The sequence below is a fragment of the Phaenicophaeus curvirostris genome, chromosome 1 (genome assembly GCF_032191515.1).
Source record: "Phaenicophaeus curvirostris isolate KB17595 chromosome 1, BPBGC_Pcur_1.0, whole genome shotgun sequence".
NCBI lineage: Eukaryota > Metazoa > Chordata > Aves > Cuculiformes > Cuculidae > Phaenicophaeus > Phaenicophaeus curvirostris.
In genome coordinates this window covers 124,426,817-124,454,719 of record NC_091392.1, presented here as the reverse complement: position 1 = coordinate 124,454,719, position 27,903 = coordinate 124,426,817, and the positions used below count along the sequence as shown (strand labels likewise).

At 35.0% G+C, this 27,903-nt stretch overlaps 1 protein-coding gene across 3 annotated transcripts in view; it reads left to right on the top strand.

Annotated features, from left to right (window-relative positions):
• IL1RAPL1 (interleukin 1 receptor accessory protein like 1) overlaps window positions 1-27,903 on the top strand; it is a 704,387-nt gene that overhangs the window by 59,171 nt on the left and 617,313 nt on the right. For 2 of the 3 annotated variants that reach the window (XM_069873597.1, XM_069873613.1), the window contains exon 2: window positions 21,044-21,149. In XM_069873597.1, the coding sequence (XP_069729698.1) occupies window positions 21,068-21,149 (82 nt within the window). In that variant the 5' untranslated portion in view covers window positions 21,044-21,067. Of the gene's footprint in view, window positions 1-21,043; window positions 21,150-27,903 lie in introns of those variants that run through there. The other variant, XM_069873606.1, reaches the window with a different exon arrangement.

Genomic DNA, 27,903 nt, shown 5'->3' with positions numbered 1-27,903 from the left:
AGCCTTAACAATGGCCTTCATTGTTTGCACAAGAAGTGAGGTCACATTTGGCTCTTAGTCCCAGACTGCTCCGCAGCAGTGCTCTGTCCCAGCAAAGACTTTACCGAAAGATTCTACTCTCAGAACTAGAGACAGCTCTGTATGCTTAGTGGGTATAAACGTATAATATATCTTCCTTACGATACCAACAATGATTATATCTTAAAAGTGAATAGTGCACAATCTGTTGCATTGAACTGGCTTGGCTTTGCAAGGATAACTGTCATAAATAGATTTTGCATGTCAGTAGTGGCTATTAGCTAATTATATAATCTGACTCTTTGATGTGCTTCACACAGCCTTACTTTTAGACAAAGCTGCCAATGGAAGAAGAAATGAAGTTTTCTTTTTCCCCCCTTTCAATTACTTAACTCCTATCCTCATCTTCTACCGAATGTAATCAAGTGATTCTTAGAAAAATATTAAGTCAAGAAGTCTTTGGAACAGTTGTGCTTGTGAGTGAGTGAGTGAGTGGCGGTTTGTGTGAGACAGAGATGGAGTGATGCTGGCAGTGGGGGGTGTCTTCGTTCTTGTTTGAGCGAACTGAGGTAATGAGTGGTTTCCTGCAAATATCCAGCTCTATCAGCCAAACCTACAAAGCATTTCTCCTCAGAGTATTATTGTAATAAGAATTATCTTTTGGGAATTCCAATTCTCCACACTGAATTTCTCTCCACAGTACAGTAGGATTTTTGGCAGGAGCTAGCAAGGAGCATATGGGATCTTGGTATTAGACAGAGATGTATTGCTGATGGAGGAAAGTCTTGTGACCTTACTTTGCAAGGATATATTAACGATGCATGGGAGTTACCTTGAGGTATCTAAACACTGTTCCCAAATTTGTCAATTCCAAACAGATTTATAGAAGTATATCATAGCAAAATGTCATTGAAACAGATTTAATTAAGTGCTTTACTATGTACATATATTCTGTAAAGTCAGGTTATAGAACATCTGTTGGTTTTGCATGGCTGTTTAAATCAAGTGTGTATTATTTCACTGTAAGAGGAGACTGTACCTCAGCTTACGCTACAGCTTACAGAAATTTCTGCAGGTCCATGCAAGTTGGCATAGTAGTGCAAATTTGTATGTATAACGCTGTGACCCAAATATTTGGTAAGCTAGTAAACATTGTTTCATTAGATGCGAACTTTCTAATGTGGGTTTTTAATATTGTCTGGCAGCAGCATGTTTTCTATTTAGTCCATGTAGCTATTTAGCAGGATATATAATTGCTGCTGTATGCAAGTAAGTTTCCAACACTTGATTTGTGTTATTTGGGCAAGAACAAAACTTGAAACAGCATAATTTTATTTTTCGGTGGTCATAAATAGTCCTTGCTAGTCTGTACTGTTTAATTGTGTTAAATTACATTTTCTTTGTCCATGTATGCATGCATGTGTAAATGTTAAACATTGAAGCTTTGTGTTGGCCTTATCTCATGCTGATACAAGCTTTTGAAGGCAAACCGGCCATTTTACAAATAAAGACAATGGTGAAAAAATGCACCCTCTTGCTGCATGTCATATGCAACATTATTGCCCTTCTCTTTCTATTTTAAAACTAACTTAATTTCCTTAGTGTGGTAAAGCCCATAAATTAAGGTGCAATGTAATGCTCTGTAATTCAGAAATGTAGTTTTTATTGTTTCTAATGTTTTTAAAAAAGAACGACAAAAATTGAAAACTTCTAGACATTTGTTTACTTAATGAAGGATTTATTATAACAGTCAGAAAATTGACTATAAGAAATAAATACTGTGTAAAGACAGTTGGACTGTGTTGTTTGTGTATATCAGGTCTCATTCACTTGGATTTATTTATTGTCTGTTCAGTATGAGTCCTTTATGTGTGTTACAAATCATTTGACAGCTTTTCCTGGCTCATCTGTACTAGATAGCTTGTATAGTGTAATTTGTAGAGCTCTGTGACCAGTAGAATTGCTTGAGCAGTCCTAGCATATTTTTTTCTTTGTTAATGAATGCTAGCCACATAGCTTCACGTAAATAATACTCTTATCTTTTTAATGGCTGTGATATTGAACTCTATGTGCCTTTGAAATTTGGGTAAATATCATAGGCCTGCAAGAATAATTAAAGAAAGTTTATTTCCCCTTACCTTGTTCTTTCTCTATTTTTCTTTTTTAAAAGAAGATAGTTGTGGCTACTGAATAGGAATATTAAACTCTGTAGAGGTTAAGACACTGAACTAAAGGTCATTATTTCAAATTTGAGCACTTGTTTGGTGGGCTCTATAACCTTTGAAGTGCAAGAGAAAAGTTTTTTGGAGTGCTTAATAAAAGACAATTATTATTTTTTTCAGATACTTAAAAACATTTTTAATCTGCTTTTGGAGAGGGCTTTTCTCAAGCTAACTATCCTTTCTTCCAATGTAAAAAAAGTCAAGAGATAACATACATTAATAGTCCTCAACCTTCTTCTTTGCAATACCTGTTGTGTGCAAAAATCAGTCTCAAACTGGGGAATTTAATATATTGTGAGTTACTATAAACTTTTCATTACTGTTTCTGGTATTAATAAACAGATAAACAATTTAACACATAAATAAAAAAAACTCAGCTTCAATCCAGACACCTCTCTTCCCCTGTTCCTGGTCTCCCATTACCACATTCCATTACTCCATCCCCTTCATGAGATAATGGGCAATGCAGAAGGTGAGGGTCAGCATGTTGTTTCCTTTGCTTTTTACTGCTCTGTTTATCACTCAACTCCTTCTGTATGGTTACCTCTACTGAGTACAGTCCCTTCAAGGCCTGTATCAGCTCAGATGTCTCTTCCTGTGTCTCCTCTTGTGCATCGCCCTAATATCATCTTTATATCTATAGTCTGATCAGGGTGATTTTCTGGTTGGAACTGTGGTGCTAAGACCCAGTGCTCTGTCTCACCTTCTGTCACAGGTGATGTTGCAATTCTTCCTTTCAGTGCTTGAATGGGGAGTGGATAGAAATGAAAATATTTTAAGAATGTAATTTTTCAGGTTTCTACTGGGAAAAATGAGCATCAAAATATAAATCTCAGAATACCAGCCTGTTTGGTAAGGAGTCAATATGGTATGTTATATTGTGCAGACTGAACTCCCGTATGTACAGGATGTTAAACAACATGTAAATGTGTAACATACTACAGAGACACATGGCAGAGGACAAAAGGCTGATGTTACTTATATACTTGATTCTGTTTTCCCTGGTGTAGCTTTTCTTATCAGTATACCAGATAGTTAAACATGGTTTTGAAGCCACCAGCATCTATGATGAGTATATCCCTTCTGACAGGATCTTACTCTTCTAGTCTGCTTCTATTTTATCACTATTTTATGATAACTTTGCACTAATATATGGGGCACACACTACCAGGGATATAATTCCGGGAATTGAAAGGGTTGGAGAGGACTGGAACAACTGGATTTTATATAAACAACTTCTAAGTATGATAGCTAGAAGTCAAGAAGACAGCTGCTAGTCTAGCAGCTGGGAAGTGGCTCTTAATTTGAAAAAAAATGTAACAGGAACATGTACAGTTTATGCCTCTGGGTTAGGAAACAAATTATTGGAGAATCTCGTGCCTTCAAAAATATCCAAACTCCATCAAAAAGTTTCATATTTTTAAAGAAGGGTAGAGAGGTCTTGAGTATTTCAACATTATTTTAATTTTCTTGTATTCTTGGGATGATATGATATATACGGAGAGGAAAACTAATCTTTCTGGTCAAATTCCTATGCACATGAAAGAAAAGGGAATACATTCAAGCAACATGCTGTATCGCTTTCTGTATGGGACCATACTGAGATTAGTACTTATCCCAGAAGAACATATTATGCAGAGGTTATCAAAGAGGAGGTGTTGGTGGAACATCTTAGCTGCTTTATCAGACCATTATCTGACTTTACAACCTACTTTGGTATATGCAGAGGGAGGTTTTTTACTATTTTTATCCTGCTGCAGCAGTTAAAGACATAATGGTCTTCTTTGAAAAAAGAAGTGAATAAAAAAGAGGTTAGTCTACAAACTATTTATGAAATGAACAGCTATTGCCAGTGCTGTCATAAAGATTATACTTGCAAATAGACTAGCATATCCTCTCTGCATTGTAGCTTTTATATACAATACTATAGAAAGAAGCATTTTGAAAAAGTCTATGGAATGTTGTGATTCCAACTGATCTCCCTTGTTCCTGTTATTAGATTATATTTTTTCCAGTCTCATCCTGTTACTTACCTTGAAAGAGTATACAGCTGCTAGCATGGAAGAGTTAGACATTTCCTGTGTTAGAAGATTATTTTCTGCTTTAATGAGAAGTAGAGTTTAGTTTAAATATTAGAACTCTGCTGCCAAGTACAGTTTAGAGCATGATGGTAAATAATGACATTAAACTAGAAAACCTTTTAATGATTGCTGGCTATTCAGTGGGCTTATCCATTTAAACAAAAAATCACTGCAGTTATTGAAACTTCTAAGCCCAACAATAATTTCAAGACAATGTGGTAGAATTCTTTTATAAACTGGGTCATTGGTGATTTCTTTCACACTTACCCCAGTATTTTTTGTATTCTTTTTATTTTTTATTTAAGAAGAAATACAAAATGTGATATGAGTTGTTCAAATGGCATAAACCTGTTTCCATTTAGCAGGGACTATCTAGGAATAAGGCATGTTATCGAGGTCATTCGAAATTCCCATGAGGACAGTTGCTGCGAGTTGACAAATATGTGCATTGCCAGCTCACCATTCTGCCCTTTGTTATAGTTAAGGAATAGATTAAAAGGGCATGGCTTCCCTTTTGCATCAAGCCAACCCTGACTATAGAGTTTTATTATTCACTTCAGTTTCTACTATTTACTATGTCTTTTATTGCCAAGTATGAGCTAAGTAGAGAGACCAGCACTTAGTTCATGTATTTTCAATCATTAAAATCTGCATATGTTTTTAAATGTTCTAGTACCTCCATGCTTTGGAAGAGGAATCTGGATTTTGATAATTATTGTTTCCTCATACAGAACATACTTTGTGTGAAAGTACATATTACATTTAATCAGTCTGTGTATGCTACAGAGCTGCACAGACTTCTGTAATTAGAAGTCTCTGTAAAGTCTACTGATGCTTCATGTTTATACAGCATTTTTATGCTGTCCTTGCTTGGCTTATGAGTGCAGGAGTCAAATAGTTCTTCCTTGGAGTTGTTCTGTCCGGAAGGTCCTGCATTGCTTCAAGATCTAGGCAAGGATATAGGCAAGATCTAGGCCACACAGAAAAGAATAAATTGTCCAGTGGCAGAAGGAAGAGAAGAAATATGAATATTATGGTAGATGGAGAAGGAAATGAGATCAGTAGAAAGTGTTTCTGGGAGTGTGGACAGAAGTACAGAAGACTAAGTACAGATAAGAGATACTAAGCAGGAGCTATAGATGTCAGAAAATGTTAAGGGAGAAGGAAACTGAAGAATAACTTTCTATAAATAATAAATCACTGATACTTGCAAGTCCTGCCCTTTGTTGTAGTTAAGGAATAGATTAAAAGGGCATGGCTTCCCTTTTGCATCAAGCCAACCCTGACTACAGAGTTTTATTATTCACTCCAGTTTCTACTATTTACTATGTCTTTTATTGCCAAGTATGAGCTAAGTAGAGAGACCAACACTTAGTTCATGTATTTTCCTTTTTACACTTATATAGTAAGTATTTTCTATCTAAAAAATGGCCAAAATATTAATACTTTGTAATTGGAAAGATATTTAATACATCTTAAAGCACAGGAAAACTTCTACGGATATAGAGAAACGTTAAGGGAAACCCCCAATGCTGAAATTAATAATTGAGGGGTGCACATGTACAATTTAACCAGAAATTAAAAGTTAATCTTTCTGTGACCCTAACCACGAAACTGAGTTCACCATTTACTCATTTTTATTTGAGCAAGCAGGAATAAGGAATAAAAAGTTTTAAAAAGAACTTGTTTTTTATTATTATTATTCTAAATGTAGAACATCTTTCCCAAAGTCAAGTTCAGAATTTGGCAATATACAATGAATCTAAAAATCCTCATGCGTTTGCAGAAGATAACGTGTACTTAAAATTATGCTAAGTATAAAAAATGAGTTCTGAGTGCATTCTTGAAGATGACATAGCACAGCTTGAATGAAATGATGCACTCTAATGGAGATTCCCTGCAAGGCTCAGCACGTCCCTCTCCTTAGGTCTCTGGTAGCTCAGGCAGATGACATCCTTTTGTTACTTAATTTCTTTTCCTTACAGGCACACATACTGAATTTCTAAAATCTAAGCAAGAATGGGTAATTTAAGTATCTTATTTGTAATTATTAATTTATCAAAACACTTTCACAATCTTAAGAAATATTAGGGTTTAATAAAAAATTAAGAGAATTTATCGTCTTGTCCACTTTGCTGCAGCACTTAGTATTTGTAAGGCTGGTATTAAACAGCAAAATGATGTTTACTCCTGTACTTTCTAAAAATATAGATGCCATTGTAAACAAAGTATTCTTTTTTTCATAAATAATTTATTTGGTTTAAAAGTTGGGGATTGTTCCAAGTAGCATTATAGCAGAATTATTTGAGGTTTTCCAGGTTTACCCTCATAGCAGTTATATGCCCAAACACTGAAGACTCCTAAGTAACTCATGGTTTTTTGCTTAAGTGATGTTGTTTGGCCAATATATTTTTCTATGAAAATGGGGTCTATGAAAGTGGGTTCTCAAAGAAGTCTGTACCTCACTGACTTTTTGCACAATCTAAAATGCACAAGGCACAGCTTGGGAAGAGTAAAAATATTCTGCCATGGTATATATCCTCTATTGGTTAATTATTAAATCTCATGAACTCCTTTTGATCCCTCACAAGTGCTGTCATTTGGAATAAATTCAAGTAAGCTTTGCTTTTTTTCCCTCAACCTTTGAATAAGCATGAAGCTGGCAAATATCGGGTTGGGGGGGTGGGCAGAGGGGTTTTCTTGGCTCTGTTTAATTTACCATTTTTGTTTCAGCTATCAGGGAGTATTTCCATACTCTTTTCAAGGCTGCCCTTTGTGCTTTGGATAGACACGGCTATTTATAATAAAGAAGAGGGTGTGCAATACTTATAGAAATGAAAAATTATTTTTTAATACTAAATCATAAATACTATGGATATAGTTATATTTATTGGGAATATTATTCAGCAGTAGAACTATGAGCTAGAAGCTTGAGGGCACATCTTCGGATACACATGAACCATAATAAGTGAAAGAAACTTCTAGATTTTCAAAAAAACCATTAATGTGTACCATTGATGTTTTAAAAGCTTTCTTTCCTTATCTGATTTGTGATTTAAATGAAGGGTAAGAAACCTGGAAAACAGATGCATTTGAGCAAATATTAATTCCAAAAGGTGATCATGGCAATAAAATCAATGTGAAGAAATCTTTGAGATTTTATGTCTATGCCTTCACCCCAAGGGGGTGAGTATTTGCTGGTGGAGTTTATACAGATGATTTTCATTGACTTTGAGTTTCACTTTTGACTTTGGTGCAGCTTATTGGAAACAATTTGCCTTGAAAAAGGATAATAGAAAACAAGAAGAGATATCCGTTAGTCCTAAAACTGTTGTTTTGTATTCTAGGAAGTGACATAGTTAAACTGATGTACAATCTTCTGAGTAAGAATCTCAGATTTTTTTTGCTGGGGCATGGTGAGAGGGTGATACTTTTGCATAATTTAGCTCTTTGTCTTGCCTGGTTTGGTAATCAAATTGTGCAGAGAGTAGGATTACAAACTGAAGCCCTTTTGTTTCAGACAATATTACACAAGCGTCATCTGTTCTTAGGGAGATAGTCATCCAGGGAACAGTTACCAAAAGCTAGCACGATGTCTTTATCAAATTCAAGCCCATAAAGTCTTTTATGTTGAAAGCAGAATAGTTCCTTCCCATTTTCTTTTAAGCTACAGTATCCACTGCTGTAATACATAAAACAGTTAAATTATTTCATAACAGTGTTAATTAATTTAGATGAGAGCTGCTGTCTGCTCTTCTTCAGCCAAACCTTTCAATTAACTGGGACAAACATGGACTACAATTTGAGGCAAGTCATCCCTTTTATCTGTAAAACTCTCATTGACAATTCATGAAGAAAGGAGAATTAGATCTCTTGTGAACATTGTAAACCAAATAATTTTAAACTAGCCACAGAGCAAGGACTTTTTGACTATAATACTGATATTTTCACATCTGTTGAAAAATATTTTGTCTCATCTACTTACAAAGTGGAAAAACTGAAGACTTGTCAAACTAAGATTATTTAGTTTGTTTAATAATGGTCTAAATGAGTATGCCCTTAAATTCATGCTAAAGGACTTTACTCGGCTAGTCCAAAAGCAGTCTTTTAATTTCAAACTACACTTGGCAAAGACTGGATATTTGGGGAGGGCTCTTCTTTGTGTAGCTGGTCTAGGCCTTTCAGCAAGCTAGGGTAACTGTTTTTGTTGAAGCTGACTTAATGTTTGTGAACTATTTAGACAGTTAATTGCTGCCTGATATCATCGCATATTCATCCTTAATTAACAAATGCATTGCACACGAACCATACTTACTTTGCTGACACAATGCTATAGGCAGACATTGCAGTTTAAGCAATTTAAGTGAAATTCCTATTGGTGGACATCTGTCAAAGTGCATCATGTTAAAACTGTGCTTCAAACTTTATGAGTCTGAATGGCATCTTGCGCCGGCTTCTGCCATGTCTTCTGTCACATTGCTAATTAGCCACTTCATTTAAAGTGTGATCTTGCAACCTGACTTTCCTGCTTCCTATTCTTCTCTCTTTTGACCTCTCTTCAAAGCTTCTTAATTACCTATCACACCACCACATTTATCCCTGTTGCATCTGATGGAGACTTGTCATGCCTTTGTGGATGTACCAGAATGGTGGCAAATAAATTGTCGTTTAGAACTTCTTAGATAGCACTAAATGCATTTACACAATGAGAGGAAGCAGAGACAGGGGGTGATGGAGCAATACAACTTTTTAAGACTTCTTAAACAATTGAGATCCCTTGATAATTCACAGGTAATTAAATTACTGTCATGTCTTGTGTGGGCGTCACAGTCAGTACCAGTGCCAAGCATAACCCATCAGTGCTCTCAGTAAGTAGGAGGAATATGTACGTCCAGCCCTTCATTCTCAGGACAAAGTAATTAGCACTGACAAGCCCTGAAACCAGGAACATTGAAAGGGGTGTATCCTGCCTTGGTTATATCAAACATGCTTGGAACTAACACTTGCTTAAAAATAACCTTAAAACAAAAGGGTTTTTGTCAGGGTAGACAACTTGTCCATTTCTTTGGGAATTGCCCACTGCTTATGCTGGTATGTGTTTCAGCAAAATTTTTTTACATTCTGTTCATTGAACAAGTTGATAAGAAAGCCTAAAACTTGTGTACAATATAAAACTAAAAGAATTACTGTGCTTGTCCAAAGGTATCTGCTTCAAAGAAAATTATCCTTGTGGGAGATTAATGTCTCTTAAATATTGTAGACTGTATGTAATATCTTGAAATACTGCATGTGCTGAGAACATTCTGTATAAAATATAAACTTTCAGTGACTATCTGACAGCAGATACAGAAAACAGAGTACACCAGAAAATGCTAAACCCTTATCATGTCCCCTGCATTGAGAGCAGGAGATGAATTGATTCACAGGAGACCAAAACATGTTTTATTGAATATTTGTGTTAAAAATTGAAGTTCAAGTTGGTTGATTGATCCAAGATGATAGCCAAAACTTTGACAGTATCTAATGGCTCATCTATAATAGAGCTAAAAGCTTCTCTGTGAGCATAGTACTTGTTCCATTAGAGCTGTGATAATATTCTGCACTTGCTAAAACCTGCTTCCTTCAGGATTTTGCACTTTAACACTTTTCTCCATCAACAGTTCATTTGCATATAATTACTAACAATGCATGCAAATTAAACAGAAAATAAGTTTCTCTTCCCAGTGGATGTGGGAATGTACTCTCCTGACTTCTTTAGTGGCCGCATTGTACGTAATGATTGCGGCTATTAGGCATTACGCAGTAAAGTGTGTACAACTGTGAGCAGGATATATAAGGCAATAAAAAATAGGCAATGACTAGATGTAGATATCAATCTACAGCATGTAATTCAACAAGGAACAAGGATGTTATGCTTACACTGTTTTATTTAAAGTGGATCTAATACAGATCTGCAGGGCACCTCACCTTGAATTCTTACATTGTCCCTATATTCTCTATATTGTGGCTAAGGATGGATGTAACTGTGGGGGTGTTTCAAACATGCTGATCTCTTCTAGACACAATGCCCACAAGTAAAAACGTGATGTTTTGTTTATGTGTAATTTTGCAGATCTTTCAGGTTTTGAAGTCTCCCAATTCATGTTTCTTCCTTGCTACTTTTTACTTGATTCACAATTCTAGAAGTAAATGCCTACTTCTTATATGTTTTACACTCTATAATGCCTGGACTCACAGTGCCACATGTTCCTGTGCTGTACAATTTACCAATGACACAGTTATAGTGATATTACTTGAGTGTCTGTTCATGTATTCTAAGCCATTCTTTTGATTCTTTTCTCAGCTTCCTACTACAAAATACAAGATAACCTGATAATGTGGGTATTGCTGAAGTGTGGTGTGCTATCTAAACTGTGTATTTCATAGAATCATAGAATAGTTAGGGTTGGAAGGGACCTTAAAGATCATCCAGTTCCAACCCCCTGTCATGGGCAAAGACATCCCACTAGATCAGGTTAACCAAGGCCCCAACCAACCTGGCCTTGAACATCTCCAGGTGTTTTCAAATAATGGTGAACTTAACAGGTTAGATGAAACCAGTATTTCAACCTGCGTTGGCTGTACTAGCTGTTGAATGAGTCCTTATTGGACCATCATTTGTTTCTATATGATACATTCTGAGTAATGGCTTCTGCCGGTACTGCTGAGCTGATTGTTACCAATGCTCTACACTCTTGCGCTCCCACTCTTAACAGCTCTTTCATTCCCTGCTACTTTGTTTTGAAGCAGTATATTCCAGATCGTGTTCACTTCACAGACATCCCAATGTTATTTTCTGAGTAAGTTTCATAGAATTAAAAGCATGGAATAAAACTATCCTGCTGCCCAATGTCAGTGTCAGCTGTACTAAGGCAATGTGTTTAAACATTGAATGTAATTTTTAAAAGATCCTTAGATCTTTGAAGGTACGGATTCCACAATTATCCTGCTCTGTGCGCATCCCAGGATGTCAATTAACTTTTTTAGGAAATGTAGTATGAGTAGTATATCGCTTCTACTAAAATTGATAGATGCTTTTCTACAGAACCAGTATGTAGCCAGCTGTTCTTCATCCTTTCTGTATTTTTTTTTTTTAATTACATCTGCTTACACTTGTTTCTCTAAAGATCTGTTTATTTTTTCATATTATTTCTGTGGTCTGTAAAGATAGTTTTTAATACTGTCCCTGACCTCAAAGGGTATGCAATTCATCTCATGTTGTTTAATCTGGAAAGGTACTAAACAGAATATTTTCCCATCATGTAAATAGTTAATGAATATTACTGAGCTAACAAAAGGTTATGTAGAAGTCCACTTGGTATCTGGCATTTCCAATTATTTCCCTTTGGTTTTCCTGATGAATCAATGGGAAGCTCTCACACTCAAATTGTTTCTTGGAAGCACTAGAACAACCTCCTTTAAATAAATGTAAAAAGAAAAGGAGGAAGAAAAAAAAAAGAAAGAAAAAGAAAGGATTTGAACTTAATAAGCTGTTCTACTTCTAGGTTATTTAGTGCCTGTAATAGCTCTTATTAATATCCTGGTGCTATAACCAATGAAGAGATGAAGAGTCAGTAAGATTTGTATATATAGTATAAAATTCACTTCCTGTGAATTTACCTTGCACATGCATTCACCTCTAATCCCCCAGCAAATGGTGAACACAACAGCCCTGAACAATCCACAGTCAGGAGTAGGCAGATGACTGCCACTTCTTGTAGGTCGCCTGCTACTTCTGCAGCAACCCAAAGAATCCTCTCTTTCCAGTTAATTTTATGAGGCTGGGTTGGCTGCTATTGGACAGTGAAAGATCACGTTCTTTCTTAGTGTGCATGGGAGGAGTATGTCGTTGAATTAAAAATCCTGTGGAGATAATATAAGCATCAGCTGTTGATGCGTATATTTTTAGAATGCACTTATATTTTAGACATCCATTTTTCAAAGACAGAACACCTCATCAGTGTTATTCTGGATAGAGAATTTGTATATGTAATATTTTTTGGTTAGTAGTAGTCAGTCAATAGCATGGATTAATGGACTAACACGTTTATGCTCAGTTTTGAATTCGTTGGAAACCAGATGCTTTTCTAGCCAGCTTTTAAAGCTTCCTGGGGGCTTTCACAATAGGAGCTGATAAAGTTTTATGGAATGCTCTACTTCTTTAATGTTTAGTGAATATGATGAGAATCATTCTACCCTGTACAACAGAAATTAAGTGAATAGCTTTGAATGAGCTACCGTAAACATTTATTTTACATAAAAACATTTTAGTTGGTGCAAAATACTCCTTTGTAAGCACACAATGTGTGTATGTGTTATGGAATTACAGCACATGCTAAGGAAATGGGAACGTTATTCTGTAAGTCTTTTAGGTTTGAAGGACTGGAACCCACATTTCCCAAATGTCTCAACCAGTTATTTTGATGGCAGCAATCTCTGTAATTTCTGGGGAAAAGCAAGGTGCTCTGCAGCTTTGCATACTGACTTCAGGGTCCTGGAAAAAGAAGCAAGAGTAGACAAATTCTGGCTTAATAGTTATAACACGGAAGAGTCTCAGGATTCCAGTCTCTTCATCCATTTCTCTTATGTATCTCACCCATTTTAAGACAAAAAGCTTTGAATTAGGGGCTTGGAGTCCTCTGATCTATCACAGCTGAGACCAGAGTGGTTCTCAGTCACCTCCTTATCAATGAGTGTCTGAAATCCTGATTTTGAAGGGGTAGATGAGCACCAGACATGGTGGGAGACAATGTTCCTAATGTCACAGGAAAGTTATTTTAGAGTTGTTGGTTTTTAATATTATTTTTTTGTCATTATTTTTAAATCAAGTTGTTGAAGAATGTCAACATATATATATAGCTCCCAATTATGAAAATTACCAGAAACGTACTGAATGTACTGTAATTCAGTCTGTGATCTGGATATATGTAAATCTTTACTTGATTTATATTTTCAGTTGCCATAATCTGAAATTAATTTTGGAAGGCTTTGGAATAGTTATTGTTATCCATCAGGCTTTTGCAATTTTAAGTTTGGATATCATATATTCCGTGGCTACACAATGGCAACATGTGATTTTTAAACAGGAAGATCCGCCTCTTCTGAAAATGTCCTCTTCCTCTTAGTGTCAAATCAAAAACTGTCACTAGTAATAAGTGGTGCTGTTCCACAGCACTTAATAGTTGTAGTTGGTTAGGCCAGTGGCACCCCTTTCTGACTTTGAATCTCAGTATAGTTTTAGCTCAGAGCTGAATGCACACAAAAGGGTCATAGATTTGCTACTTTCTACTCAAGCAATGGAAGTTTCTTTCTTCTATTAGGTAGTGGATTGGTGGTAGGGCACTTAAGTGGCAAGCAGAGTTTGTCTAAGAGATTAAAGGGATCAAGACATCCTTTTCAAAAACTAGCCAAACAAAGCAACAATGTCAACACTAAAAATGATGAAGGATTAAGGAATTTTATTCCAAAATGAATGATGGGCTTGGCAGTTTCAAAGTTATCTTGCATCAGTGCAGCTAAATGCTTTCCAGTTGTAATGGGAGAAACATTAGCACCATTTACAATCCTTCCTTTTGCACTTCTACTCTTTTTTATACAAGAAGGCTAGGACTTACGGAATTGTGATGTGATTGTCAGTGTTGTACACAAGGTGGTTCACAGTGGTGGATTGTAGAACAGCACAGAAAGAGCTGCTGTGATGATGGCTGTATCTATGGAATTACAGGAAATTGTTGCAGGAAAAGAAAATAAAATTGAGAACTTCCTCTCATTTGAAATAATTATTATCTTCCAGCCACTGTAGTAGGTAGTCCTATGTGGCATAATAAGTTCCATTTAGATGTGACAAGTTTTAGTCATATCGAGTCTTGAAGTTTTCTTCCTACAACTTTGATAAACTGCAAAGACACATATTACAATTATGTAATATATCAGCAATGTTTAAATACTTCACAAACCATATATTGATGACAGCCCTTGTAGAAATTGTTCTGCTTTTAATGATTATGCACATGATTCTTTATCTGAATGGTAAAGCTGACTTACATTTGTACACATCTTTCTCTTTAGGCCGTAGTTGTTCTTGTATAGACAGTAAATTCATCATAAGGATTCTTCTGTCTTTATTGGGCAGTAGCTTATCTGTGAAATCCCATGTAGATGCTGAATTACAGCTGCCTGAATGTGTTATATGTGATATATATGAGATATATCCTCTTTCTTATAGTGGGCTGACATCCTAAAATAGTTTTAGCATAGATACAGAAAATGGTAAAATTGTGAACTTCTATATTTGGAAGGAAGGCCTTTTTCCCTTGTGGAAGTGCAGCGTTTCAAAACAAACTGAAGATCTTCTTTGAATTTTTCCTCTTCATCTAACTCTATATACTTAAGACTATAAAATGGGGGATGTGTTTTATGTATTCTCTTCTACACTGCTAGTTTATCTCCCTTAAGAAACTAATAGTACAACCATTTTCCAACTACCCTTCTTAGCTGTTGAGCCAACTTGTAATTTTGTTGCCAGCTTGCTATAATTTTTATTTTCTTTCCAGAAAAAGAAATTATGGTTTCAAACTTTCTAATTAACACATTGGCCTAACTAGCATCATGAGCACACCTTTCTTATGTATTCTACTAGATATGTTGTTCCCATCAATTATTTCAGTCCAGTTTGGTTTCACATGCTTTGTTGCAAAAACCTTTCCTCAGTTTGAGAATCTTATTTCTTTGTGATCATGAGTTCTGAACAGCAGACATCTACTTGTACTAACAACACTAGACTGTTTTAGATCTAGGCCTGTGAATTTCTTTATCTCATGTAAAGGCTCTTAGGAATGAACAGAGACTCCTGTCCATCGCTTGTTTCCTTACCCCGAGAATGAATAACTCATTGGCACACTGTCCAAGGGTTTCCTCTCCTGCCTCTTTTGAATCAGCACTTCTGACTGGTTGAACCAACCCTGATGAATTATCTGGAACTGAGAAGGTTGCCCCACTGACCTGGATTCTGCAAGGTGCTATGAGACCATAAGGAAGCCGCTGTCATCTCTCTTTTTCACTTCTGTCTTGAAGTTATACTTTCTCTCCTTAGCCACAGCAGTTGCCCAAAGTATGGGTCAGATAGTTTTCAGCTATGTAGCTATTTTAATCTGTGGTTCAGAAGGACAAGGTGTTAAATTGTTTCTTCAGTAGAGGATTCTCAAGCATATGATGTGTTACGTTTCAGGTATCTGCCATCTGCTGCATTTTGTTTGTCTCTTAATAGAAAAAGCAGTATCCAGAAATCCTGTCCATTACCTACCACACCAAAAAGTTGTTTAATGAAATTATCAGGAACACATTAAGCAGTTTTAACACTGGAAGGTCTCCCACTTACCCATCTCGTCCAGATACCTCTGGATGACATCCTGTCCTTCTGATGTGGCAACTGCACCACTCAGCTTGGTGTCATCCACAAACTTGCTGAGGGTGCACTCGATCTTGCTGTCAGTGTCATCAATGCAAATATTAAACATCACTGGTCCCAGAGGGACACCACTTGTCACAGATCTCCCTCTGGACATCGAGCCATTGACCACTACTCTCTGAATGAGACCATCCAACCAATTCCTTATCCACTGAACAGTCCACCATTCAAATCCATATCTCTTCACTTTAGAGAGAAGGATGTTGTGGGGAGACAGCGTCAAAGGCTTTAGAGAAATACAGATAGATTGTATCCACTGATTCTCCTATGTCCACTAATGTGGTCATCCCATCACAAAAAGCCACTAGGTTTGTCAGACAGGACTTGCCCTTCATGAAGCCATGCTGGCTGCCATTAATCACCTCCTTGTCCTCTGTGTGCTTTAGCAGAGCGTCTAGGAGGATCTGTTCCATGATCTTCTCAGGCACAGATGTGAGGCTGACACCTCCCCTCGGTAGTTCCCAGAATCATCTTTTCTACTCTTTTTAAATAAGGGCAGAATGTTACCCTTCTTCCAGTCACCAGGAACTGCCTCTGACTGCCGTGATTTTTCAGATGTCATGGAGAGTGGCTTGGCAACCACATCAGCCAGTTCCCTCCGGACTCTGGGATGCATTTTTGTTTATTTGGGTTTTTATATATACTGGTGAAGCTTCTCTGTAATTTTTTGACTTGTTCATGATTTACCAGGGACAAGTTTGTGCCTTGTTCCACAATACGAGAACCAGGAAAGGAGATTTCACTTGTCACTTGTCAAGAAGGGAAACTGATATTTGTGATATTTTTACAGCTGTTTAAAGGCTCTTCTGCCACAAGAAAAGAATGAAAAGACACAGGCTTAAGCTAAGAGTTAGTTTTGTTTTCTTTGTTTTTCTTTTTTGTTTGTTTGTTTTTTTTAAAGGATACTAATTATTATAGCTAATAGCTATATTTCACAGAACAGTCGTGAAGTGTGGCACAGTGTACATAGGATCCTGCAATTTTTTTTTTTTTTCTTTGAGGAGGATATGATGGAGGAAGATAATGAATTAGTTTTGAATATGTATAAGAACATTCTTTGAAATTAGAAAGGCAGCATGGGCAGAAAAGTTATTTTCAGATAATTAGGTAATGGAAGCTAGCTAGCATTTATAGGCTAACTGAGAATCAACCCCTTAAAGTTATTCTAAGGGACTGAGCCAATGGAAAATGTCTTACTTCAATTAACTTTAACTCAAGTTTTGGGAAAGGTCCAAAATGAACATAAGTAAAATTAGGAAATGAAAATTTTCTTTTCCATTTTCCTGCCTTGAAAAGAATTGTGTTATTATTGTTAACTTAATCTCTGCTGAACTGTTTTAAGAAGCATGTGTAATACATTTATGTATTTTTCTCACAATGAGTATATATATGACAATTTAAGAAAAAAAGCATTTTTGGCATATCCCCCAAGAACATTATTGTTGATATACAGCTGTATTTCTATTTCTGTTTCTGTCTCAACTGGAAAACGAGATACTTGGCAGTACAGATGCTAGAGGCTTTCTGTGTCATTTTTGTGTCAAGCAATGACACTTTCTACAGAAATGACTTTTTAAAACATTAATAGTATACCTGGTTAAAATTTTTGTGGAACATATTTATATATATTCAGGAATATTCGACATGTTTTCAGCATTGCGGTTCATACAAACAGATAACCCGCAACTGAAGATCTGAAATTGTGAGTACTTCTTGAAGATGAAAAATATTAGGATCTTACTATTGTATAAATAAAAAGGAACCAAAACTCCTTGTTTCTCAGAGGTTTTGTTAGTCTACTACTCACTCATGGAGTCTAGCAATATAATAACCTTAAAGTATGTAAAACATACTAATGTTAATACAACTTAAAAGCAGCAATTAAGTTTATAGCTACCATATATTGTCTTAGCTTTCTGATGGAGGTAACAGAAATTCAGAAAGAAAAAAAAAGTATAAAGGGCTGTGTATCCAAGCTGTTCACCTGCCTATTGCTTCACCTACCTATTGCTTAGTGAAAGAGCAGGCTTATTCTGCTTGTTAAATCAAAATTTAAAAAAAAATTAAGGTATGACTAGTTGACTCATAAAACGGTTTCTCCCTTAAAAAATTCATTGCTCAAAGAAGGCTGTTTTCAATTTGTGAGATATCACACAAGTTAATGTAAATAATTTGGCTTCTTAAATTACGCATTTTTTTTGTTTTTTATTTTAAAACCTAACTGAATATGTTACAGCATTTAGGCCTCAGGCATACTCACTGCAGCTATGAAGGCATTTTCTATGAACTTGTGGGATCTCCCTTGGAATGCTTGGATGTTTTTTGTTGTTTTTTTTCTTTCTGACTTGCTTATTTTTTTCACAATTAAGGTGATATTTTCTGGAATAGTCAATTGCTGAGGTATTCACCTGGAACAGGGTGCATGAGATGTTAGGTACCTGTTTTTATCAGTCATACCAATGATGTGAGACAGATTTTCTGACCTCCCAGGCAACTTCCAAATCCACAAGGCATCAACTTCCCTGTATTGATCTTTTACTCTCAATTTTCTTTGAGTTTTTGATTCTTAAAATGAAGAAAAGACCAGAAAAAACTTGTCATCCTGTAGGAAAGGGAGTGGAAACAGAAGAGAAGGGTTGGAAAGCTCTGAAGAGAGACCATGTAAGATCTGATTTGTTGCTCAGATTTCTGCAAGGAGACTGTGGCTGCTGCTGGGAGCCTCTGCTCCTATTTTTGACCCCTCAAGCAGTAGGTGCTTTCTGCTATCTCAAAGAAAGCAGCAAGCTTTACTTTCTAGGGATTTACCACAAGTAAAGTAGGCAACAGCCAATTTTGCTTATGCCTTTAAACTAGACCTCAGTCTCTGAGTATTAATCTACATGAGAATAGCTTCTATGGTGGCATTCCATTTAAAATGCAATCCTTGCTATACCACTGCATTGTTTCTTATTGCCATTCTTGTATTTACTGAGGCTTTCTTTGGTAACTTCAAGCTTTATAGCTACTGCATTGCTTCCCTACAAAAATATGAATAAATAACTTATGAATATATGCATGCATATAAACATACATATATACAAATATATGTAGATATTTGCATTTCTTTCACAGTTATCAGAAATATCATTTTTTGATACACGGCAGAAAAATGTGTTTGGATCTACTTTCACAGTCAGTATCCATTTAGTGAATTCGTAATTGCATAGTAAGATCTTGTGGTTCTTTGGATAGTATTTATTAGGCTCACACAGAGCAAGGAGTTGACTCTTGCTAGTACGCTGGAGGCTGATGATAGCAGCTTCAGGATTTCCTGCAGCATCAGTTAGTGCAGTGACTGAGAAATGAGGTTTTGATTTCAGAAAGCTTGACTTAGGTCTACAGTAAAATGTGGCATAATACTTTGTGATATCTACTCACTGTGACCCTGGAAAATTACCCTTAATTCCTAGCTTCTAAAATTCTAAGGATCTATATTATTTATAACTTCCAGTGCTCATGGAACTTACTTAAATTTTAAACTTAACTAAAAATGTTAACATTGTACTAAGTTAACTTACAGAAATCCCATATTTCATATTTTAATTTCTATGTTGATAAGCAATGTATTGCCTGATTTTCTGAAGTTGCATGTGAATGTAAGTACATGATAGTCTTTCACCTGTGATGCTAAAATGCTACAGTTTGTTCAGAGCCAATGAATGAGCAAACATCCTAATAGTCGTGTGTTTCTGTGTAAGCATAAATATTGTTATAAAAAATAAGATACCACAAACTGTTGTTACAAATTTTATTCTCTCGCTCCCTCATCTTTATTTTAGTCACAATCATTAATGCCATAAGTTTGTCCTTAGTTCTCAAATGTCTTGGAACATAAAGCCATAAGATGACTTCTATATGAAGTCATCATTATTTAATTAATTCTTCCTGTAACGTCCTCTTTTACACCCCCACTATTTCTTCTTCCTCGCCCCCACCTGTTCTCTTCTAAGAGAAAGATATTTTAAGATATTGCTTTCAAAAAATGTTTTGGTTACTCAGTATCCTGACTGTCAATGAAAGTGCAAAAGATTCATTGTTCCTTTTGAAAGCAAAGCTTGTACTATTTGGTTCCTTTTGAGAATTTTTTCAGTTGCTGTATAGTGTTGTGTTTAACAGAGGTCCTTATCAAAACCACATTGGTTTCATTTAGATCCTTACCTATAATATTGAAGAACCATTGATCACAGGCTTTTCCCCCCATTATATAAGAATATTTTTCATTAAATACTATAATGAATATAGATAGCGTAGATAGACTCTAATGTCCAGCTTGGCTAGACAGATTTGGTCTCTGTTTCCTCTTTTAATACATGGAAATATGAGATGTTAGTCTTGTCAGCCATTCCAGAGCAAAGCTGATAACCATCATGACCAAGTGACACCCTCTTAGTTTTATGGGGAATTACCATATTTAGTTTAGTACCTGCTTTCACCAATAACTCATACCATTTTATTGCCTGAAGACATGAATAATACAAATGCAAAACCTTTATTCACATCTTAGAGGTGAAGGCCTGTGATTCACCTGTCTCCCATCCTAATAACATTTGTTTCTGATTTAGTGTAGTGAGTATGTTAGTTTGAACTTGCTCTTGGGATTTCAGCTCATCTAAAAGGAAATTATGGGAGTCTGCTGGCTCCTGTGGTGCAGTCTTGTTTCTTGCTTTGTGGTTCCTAAGATGATGAGCAAATTGGGTTTTAATGAATTGTTTGTTACACTGTGGATCTTGTGCTCAATCTATGGAATTAATAAATGGAAGCAAAACTAATGAAGAAAGGCATTATTTTATTTTTGCAGAGGGGGAGTAAATTATATGATAAAAATAAAAAAATATTTTTCAGGTTTAGTGAAAAGGGCACATGCAATAAATTAATCATAGTTGTTTCATTCAGGAGATATGTTAGAAAGGTTTAACAGGGACCTAGTGAATTTTCAGTATGTAGACAAAATTGGAACTTAAGCTCCAGGGTTACATATAGTGTGTACATGTGTTTGTTACATGGTGATTTCAATTTTTTCATCTTTTTTACAGGAACAACAGATAACTTTAGATATATTAAATTGCTCACAAACACTGTATTCAACTTTTCTACAATGTCAGTGTTATGATTAGTTACTTCAAGGGTTTCAGCATCAATTTAAAGTCAGTGTTTCTTTCTTCTTTTTGATAATCTAGGAAGCAGACACGGAAGGACAAAAGATGAAAGCTCCTATTCCCAGCTTGATTCTCTTCTACGCAACTCTAACTCAGAGCTTGAAGGTTGTGACCAAAAGGGGATCAGGTAAGTAAGTCTTTAACTCCATGTTTACAATGTGGTTTGGAAAGAAGTGCTTAATGTTTGCATGTATATACTAAGATGTTATTATGGTCATTTGAAACAGTTAAAAGGATTTTGAATTCTGCAGAAAAAAACTATTTAGTAGTTCTATGTATTTTTAGACTATACTTTGTCATGTGAACTTGATGGAAAAATCCAAAAATGTCTACATGAGATATGTAATATGAAACCATTGTAACAATTCATCTGCTGAAGTTAATCCTGGAACAATTTGAGTTACTTAAAAGACTTTGTTGCAGTCAGTGTTGTTAATGTGCACTACTAGATTTCTGTTTGACTATTATGACTACTTTATGGTGAAGAATCTCTTAGATATGAAGATCATGCAGTACTGACTTATGCTACTTGTTTTTGTAATACAGAAATCGTATCAAGCACATTAAATTTAATATCCATGGAGAGTGAACAGCAAAAATTGTTTTTGAAAGGGTTACCTGGTACATGGTTGAAGAGTTTAATTCAGACTAGAAAATACAGACAGTTTTTCAGAAACCAAGCAGATGGTGACTTGTTTACCAAACATTTTTCATACAAATTCATATAGAGTTATCTTCATATGTAAATAAAGGGAACACAAATAGTGAGACAGTGGTTTTGGGTTCAGTTTTTGTCCTGAAATTCTAGTTTTCCCCTCTTTCATTTCTCATCGAATAATGAAAAAAACCATGGGATACTAGTTCTGCAAACTGTCTTGCTGTCTGGCAGTGAAAGACACTAAATCCTTAATTGAAATCTTAATGTTGATGGAATAAGTTTATTTGGTTTGTTGTCACTAGTTGTTTTGCTTTTGGCATTGGAGGGTTTCAGGTAGCTTTTGTTTTACTGTTCCAGAAGTCTGGCTCTGATTTCTTTTTGTATTTTTTTAAATATGTTTCTGACTGGAGTTCATCAGTAGTTGTGAACGAGTGCTCAGGGAGGGCACAGATCTTTACAAATTTTAAGGAACAGCTTAGACCGTATCTTGTGTTTTCAATGGATTATAATTGTATCAACATTATGAAACTGATTATGTCTCCAATGTTCTGTGATTGTAAATGTAGATGGAGGCAAAGCAAACAAGGAGTACCATTATAAAGTAAGGTATTCCTCAACCAAGATTGAGATTAAATATATATTTGGGGTTATTTCAACTCGAAAACACTGGAATATATGGACTGTGTGCGGAGTGAAAGTTGGTGATGGGTTGATGTGTTTGTAGTGTGATGTTGAAGTCTAGGTAGATATCAGAGTTGCCCTTTGAATATATCTGTGTGAGATTTTTCTCTTTGATTAGTATTTAATACTTGTAAGCTTTAAGTTGAGGCCCCTTAATCTGTATTTAGTATAAACATTATTGATCAACTTTAAGTAACTTTTACAATGGCATCCATTTTTTAAGGAACCCAAAAAAATACCCAGTCATCAAATACCTGTTACTTGAAAGTGACAATAAGATGACTTGGGTCATCTTTGCATTTTATTTCATCATTTTTGACTGCATTCTGTTCCTTCCTCTGATTAACCAATGCAGGGAAGAGTGGTAAATAGACATTTTAATTTCTGTTTAGGAAAGCAATATATTTGCTGTACAGCAAAAGAAAAAGAGTATACAGTACTTTTTAAGATGTATTATATTCTCATCCTAATGCTGTAATAAAAAATTGTAATGAAAATCTTTGGATCATACATTACTGTAACATGGAGTTCTTGGTGTTCTTGCATGAGATCTGCTTATCCGGCATATAGTTTCAATTAACTGTGTCGCTGAAGAGGCCTGTTTGTCCTATTGTATGTGCAAAGGTAAAATCTCTGATTTACTTATCCAGCTGCCTTTGGTCACGTTGCTTAGTGACTTTAGACTTCAAAACTTCTACAGAAGTAGCTGAAATGTAGTAATATGTGTGATGGTGCTTGGTTTGTTTTTGTTGTAGTTGTTTTTGGTTTGGTTATGGTTTGCTTTGATTTTTTTCTCCCTTAGCTGCTCAGTAGGCCCCTTTTGCAAACCTGAAGTGTTTCTACAAACATAATCTTATTTACTTTAGCAGAAGTTTCAGCAAAATAAGTTCACTTAGCAGTACTGTTAAAAAAATTGTTTACTAAAACTAATACAACTTACAGTTGGAAAACCTGTTAAACAGAACGTTAGTTTTATGTGGATGTTAACCAGAGGCAGAGGATGGTGAGGATAGGATTTACGTCTCTTCAGTCAGTTTTACTTGTGAATTCACTTTGTCCTCCAAATATTAGAGTAAAATGAATAGCAAAATAAAGATGTCGGTATATTTTTATACTTACGAGATGTTATAATTGTGAATATGGAGCCACCTATTAGAGATGTGTTTTTTACGTACTTAATTCTCTGCTATGAATTAAAGGAATGGATTAAAAGCAAAGAAGTTGTGGCATTAATATGCTAAAAAGTTGTTTTAAGTGTGACTTGCTCCTTCTAATTCACTTTTGTTGAGCTTGTTTGTATCAAACATGAAAACACAAAGCTTATGTTCTTATGTTGCACATTATATGTAAAAAGGTGATCTGTCATTGGAAATATGACTTTTTCTATACTATCAGTTGGATTTTTCCTGCTAGAATACTTCACCACTATTCTTTTCTAAGTTTTTTATTACCTGTGCTAAAAAAATATTGATTAATAAAAGTATGAATTTCCTCATCTGGTAGAAATACATTTCAAACCGCTACTCTGATCTGTCAAGAACATAAAACCTATCTTCAAAAAGTCAGTGAAGATTCACAGCATGCCAAAAATGTGAAATAATTTGTAGGCTCAAATTCTGGTTTTATTTCTAAAAATGGATAACAATTCTAACTGTTTATTGGCTTTTAGGAATGAAGTTAGATAATAAGCTATATGTGTAAACAGTCAGGGGCAGAATAGTGTTCTCTTCATTTGTGCTTGTAAAGCAGATTACAAAAACATTGCAAGAGAAAACTTAGTTTGTACTGCATTGGATTAAATCTCTGATCATGAGAGCTGTTATTATGCAAAGCACTTAAATGACATTACTTAAAGTCAGTCCTTGAATTTTTCTACCCCTATGGGCTTTTCATCGGTCAGGTAAAATAGTATAGAGTAAATAGGGAAGAGTATTAATAAAATATTTTTTTTAGATTAGCAGGAAAGTATGCTCTAAATCAGCTTGCTCATAGCTGCGTACATAGATGTACATGGTTAACACAATTGTGTATATATGGTTTTGTTTCTGACGGATAATACTTTAAATACAATGAACAGTTTCAAATTACTCTTTAACATAGAATGGATTTATTTTACATTTAGAGCATATAATAACTGTGCTTGTTACACAAGAATGGCTGCATGAGCAGTTCCTGTAACAATTCTATTAATATACAGAATGATGTAAGAAACATATCTCTAGATCTACGTATTCAGAAACTCAATTAGGTTTTCATGTTAACTATAGTTGAATGCACAACATCTAGACGTTTTGCCTTCTTAACCAAGAAAGATAAGATCTTTTGCCTTAGGTTTAGTCATTCCAATCTCTGAATTCAGACTAGAAGCAATGGTTGTTAACTAGGTACTTTAGGTATTCAGTAAAGTCCCCATGAGGTTCTGGAGAGGCTATGGAGCCTACAACAGCAACTGCAAAGATAACTTTCATTTGGCACATAGTGTATATCAGATGCAATCTACTAACCAAGAGGCTGACTTTTCCACTACTTCATGGCTTTCTGAAATATCTCAAAGTATCTTGGCTTCATGAAACAACTCTTTTTGATCACCATGTCCTGCTTGAAGTAATGGAAATAAAAATACTTAAAGCATGCATATTTTGATTTCCTGAGCACATGGTTTTACTGGAATTATCTTAAACCTCAAAATAGTAGGAAATAATGCCTGCTTTTTAGCATGATACCAAGCTTCATATAAACATACAGTAGGCCTTAAAAGTGCATAGATCTACTTTATGTGCAGTCTAGTGTTGCTTGCTCAATGCAGTCCTTGATAGTGTTTTGAGAACTTTATGTTGATGTGTTTTGAAATGTTTTCTTGTCAGTGATTTTTCCTGAAATTATTTTGTTTCATATGTAGATATGTTTTTAGCCATGTGGTTTAACAGCCCTAGAAACTTAGGTTTCTTGAAGTCTGTTCTTTTCAAGTTGAGTAGTATTTGATCACTTGCTTGTGGTGAATAGGGTTTTTTCTTATGAATTATTTAATAATCATCAAAGAGGAAGTAGGTTAGGAAAGAGAGCCTCATGCTGATCCATGCAGTTGAGGTTTTTTTCCCTATAACATGTATGTTAAATAAAATACTTGAGCACTGCATTGCCATCTGGTGTTTTTTTATTCTGAGAATGCTGAATAGAGAAAGGAAAGAAAGGACGTTTTTTGCTATTAAAAATCAAAACTGCTAAAATAGTGAATGGTAAAAAAATATATAAAAAGATTTCATTATAGAAAGAATTATGATTTGTTCAGTATAATTAGTATTAATGTAGAGGCATTTTGTACACTGTCATTGTCTAATAGCAATCTGGTGTTGCCTTGTACCAAAAAAGGTGAGCATTGTTTTTTAATTTCTGCAGTTACCTGTTTTTTTCTACAGATTATTAGGCATTATCAGCTAATTAATTAATTTTCAGTGTTCAGTTCGGCTATTGTGAATGGAAATTTTCTTTCCTATTATATGATGAAATAATGTAACTGGCAGGATGCTTTTTCCCATGATGGTTTATTAGGATACGTATGAGATTCCTCACATAATTATGATAAGATTGAAGTATTTTGTCATGAAGGAGATTTCTTCTTTTTTTAGTGTCTACTGTTTCTGTGCCTTACCTATGATGGATGGATATGGATGGTTCTACTTGTGTAGTTGTATGGAAGATCAGCATTATGAAAAAAGGCAATAAGGAGCTTTGACATTGCGATGGATGTTTCTGAATTTTGATTTCTTTTATAGGAGCAAAATAAGAATTTTAGCTAGATACAATTATTCATTTTTTTTTCTGTTTTAAAGCTAGTAGAATTCCAAGGAGCATACTGGGATTATATACTAAAATGTCAAGTGATTATTCTGTTTGACAAATTCATTGCTCTTAAAGAACTATAAACAGGCATTTTTTCCAAAGTATGGCCTCCTATGAATTTTTATGAATTATTTCTCATGTAAGAGTAATATGTTTTAGAGACTAATATCAGATGTATAAAAGATATCGCTGCACAAATGAGAGTTTTATTTTTTAAAAAATATTTCTTTTAAATGGAAAAGGTACACATGATCTGTGCAGCATAGGCCTTAACGTTAGCAAAGCCAAGATTTTACATGACAAATGTCATAATGAGAACTCAATAATTTATTAAAAAATAATATAAAAAAATCTGTGGAATTAAAATTCTTCACCTTGACAGTTTAAGGAAGGAAGGAAGACCTTTTGAATTTAGTTTACGCATTTGTGCCAAATAATTGTATTGCCACTATTTTACAGAAAATAATCTAATTTATATATTTAGAATCCAGTTTACATGTCAAAAATGCTTAAAGAAATTGCACACAATTGAGTGCTGAGGCTCAGCAGAGGACTGTTACCCAGTACTTCAGTGTTTTTGTATTTTGTTTTGTATGGTTTTTATTTATTAATCTTTTATAACCCCTCTAGATGAGACTTGGTGTCCTAAGTGTATAGTACTACGGAAATCACCATATTCTTCTAAGTGTCTTGCCTTCAGTGGTGCCATTCTCTTCTTCATTCCACCTGTGTTTTGACTGCCTATTTTTTTCTTGGATACTTGTCAAAAGGTACTTAATTGATTAATGTCACGTTGCATCTGATATAAACTGAATAGTAATCAGATAGTTCAAAAACCAAATGAATAGACAAATATCTGTTGTACTTTTTCTTATAAAATTTGTAGACAGAACACTTACATATGCACTACTTCAAGTACACTGGGCTTGGATCAAACCATTTACAGCAATTAAAGGATATTCTTCTTGTTAACACTAGGAGTTTATGGCAGTTGATATTCATGGTCTCTAGCTGTTTTCACAGTTAGTTTTCCATTATTAATTGATACTCGTGGCTTGTTGGGTGGTTACACAGATCCTGAAATAATATTTAGAATCTATCTGATGTACATAACTAACTTCCATGAGCAAGGATTTTATAATTTGAAACAGCTAAGACTGTTATTATTACTAGGAAAACCTTTTTCTGTTTTTCTGGTGACAAGAAGCAAAAGTATAGTGAAAGTTGGTCCTAAGCAAAGATGTGTGTAACTTTCTTATTGCATTGGAGGAACGGGAATATTTTTGCATCATGACCTGATTAAGAAGTGCACTTTATTTCACAGGAAGATAGTTTCATAAAACTCATTTTGACTTGACATATACTTATGTAGCCTTGTTTGTGGTGTAGCTGTGGGACTGAATGGGGAGAACTCTCTGAAACATTTTCTTTTTGAAGGAGAAGATAGAGAAAGATGAGGGGAAACCTTTACAGTTAAAACCACAGTGGAGATTAAACAGAAATCCCTGTTGTTCATTCTCAGGCAACTTTCTTATGTACAGAAAGTACATGTTCTTTTTTCAATGGAAGCATGTATTTTTCTTTAAAAGAATAATCCTTTACAATATTTCTTTAGCTACAGAATGTTGTTTGTGTTGCATTGCTATGGAATAATTTTCGTTGCATAGTTTTCATCTGAAAAACCCCTGAAGAATAATTCTGT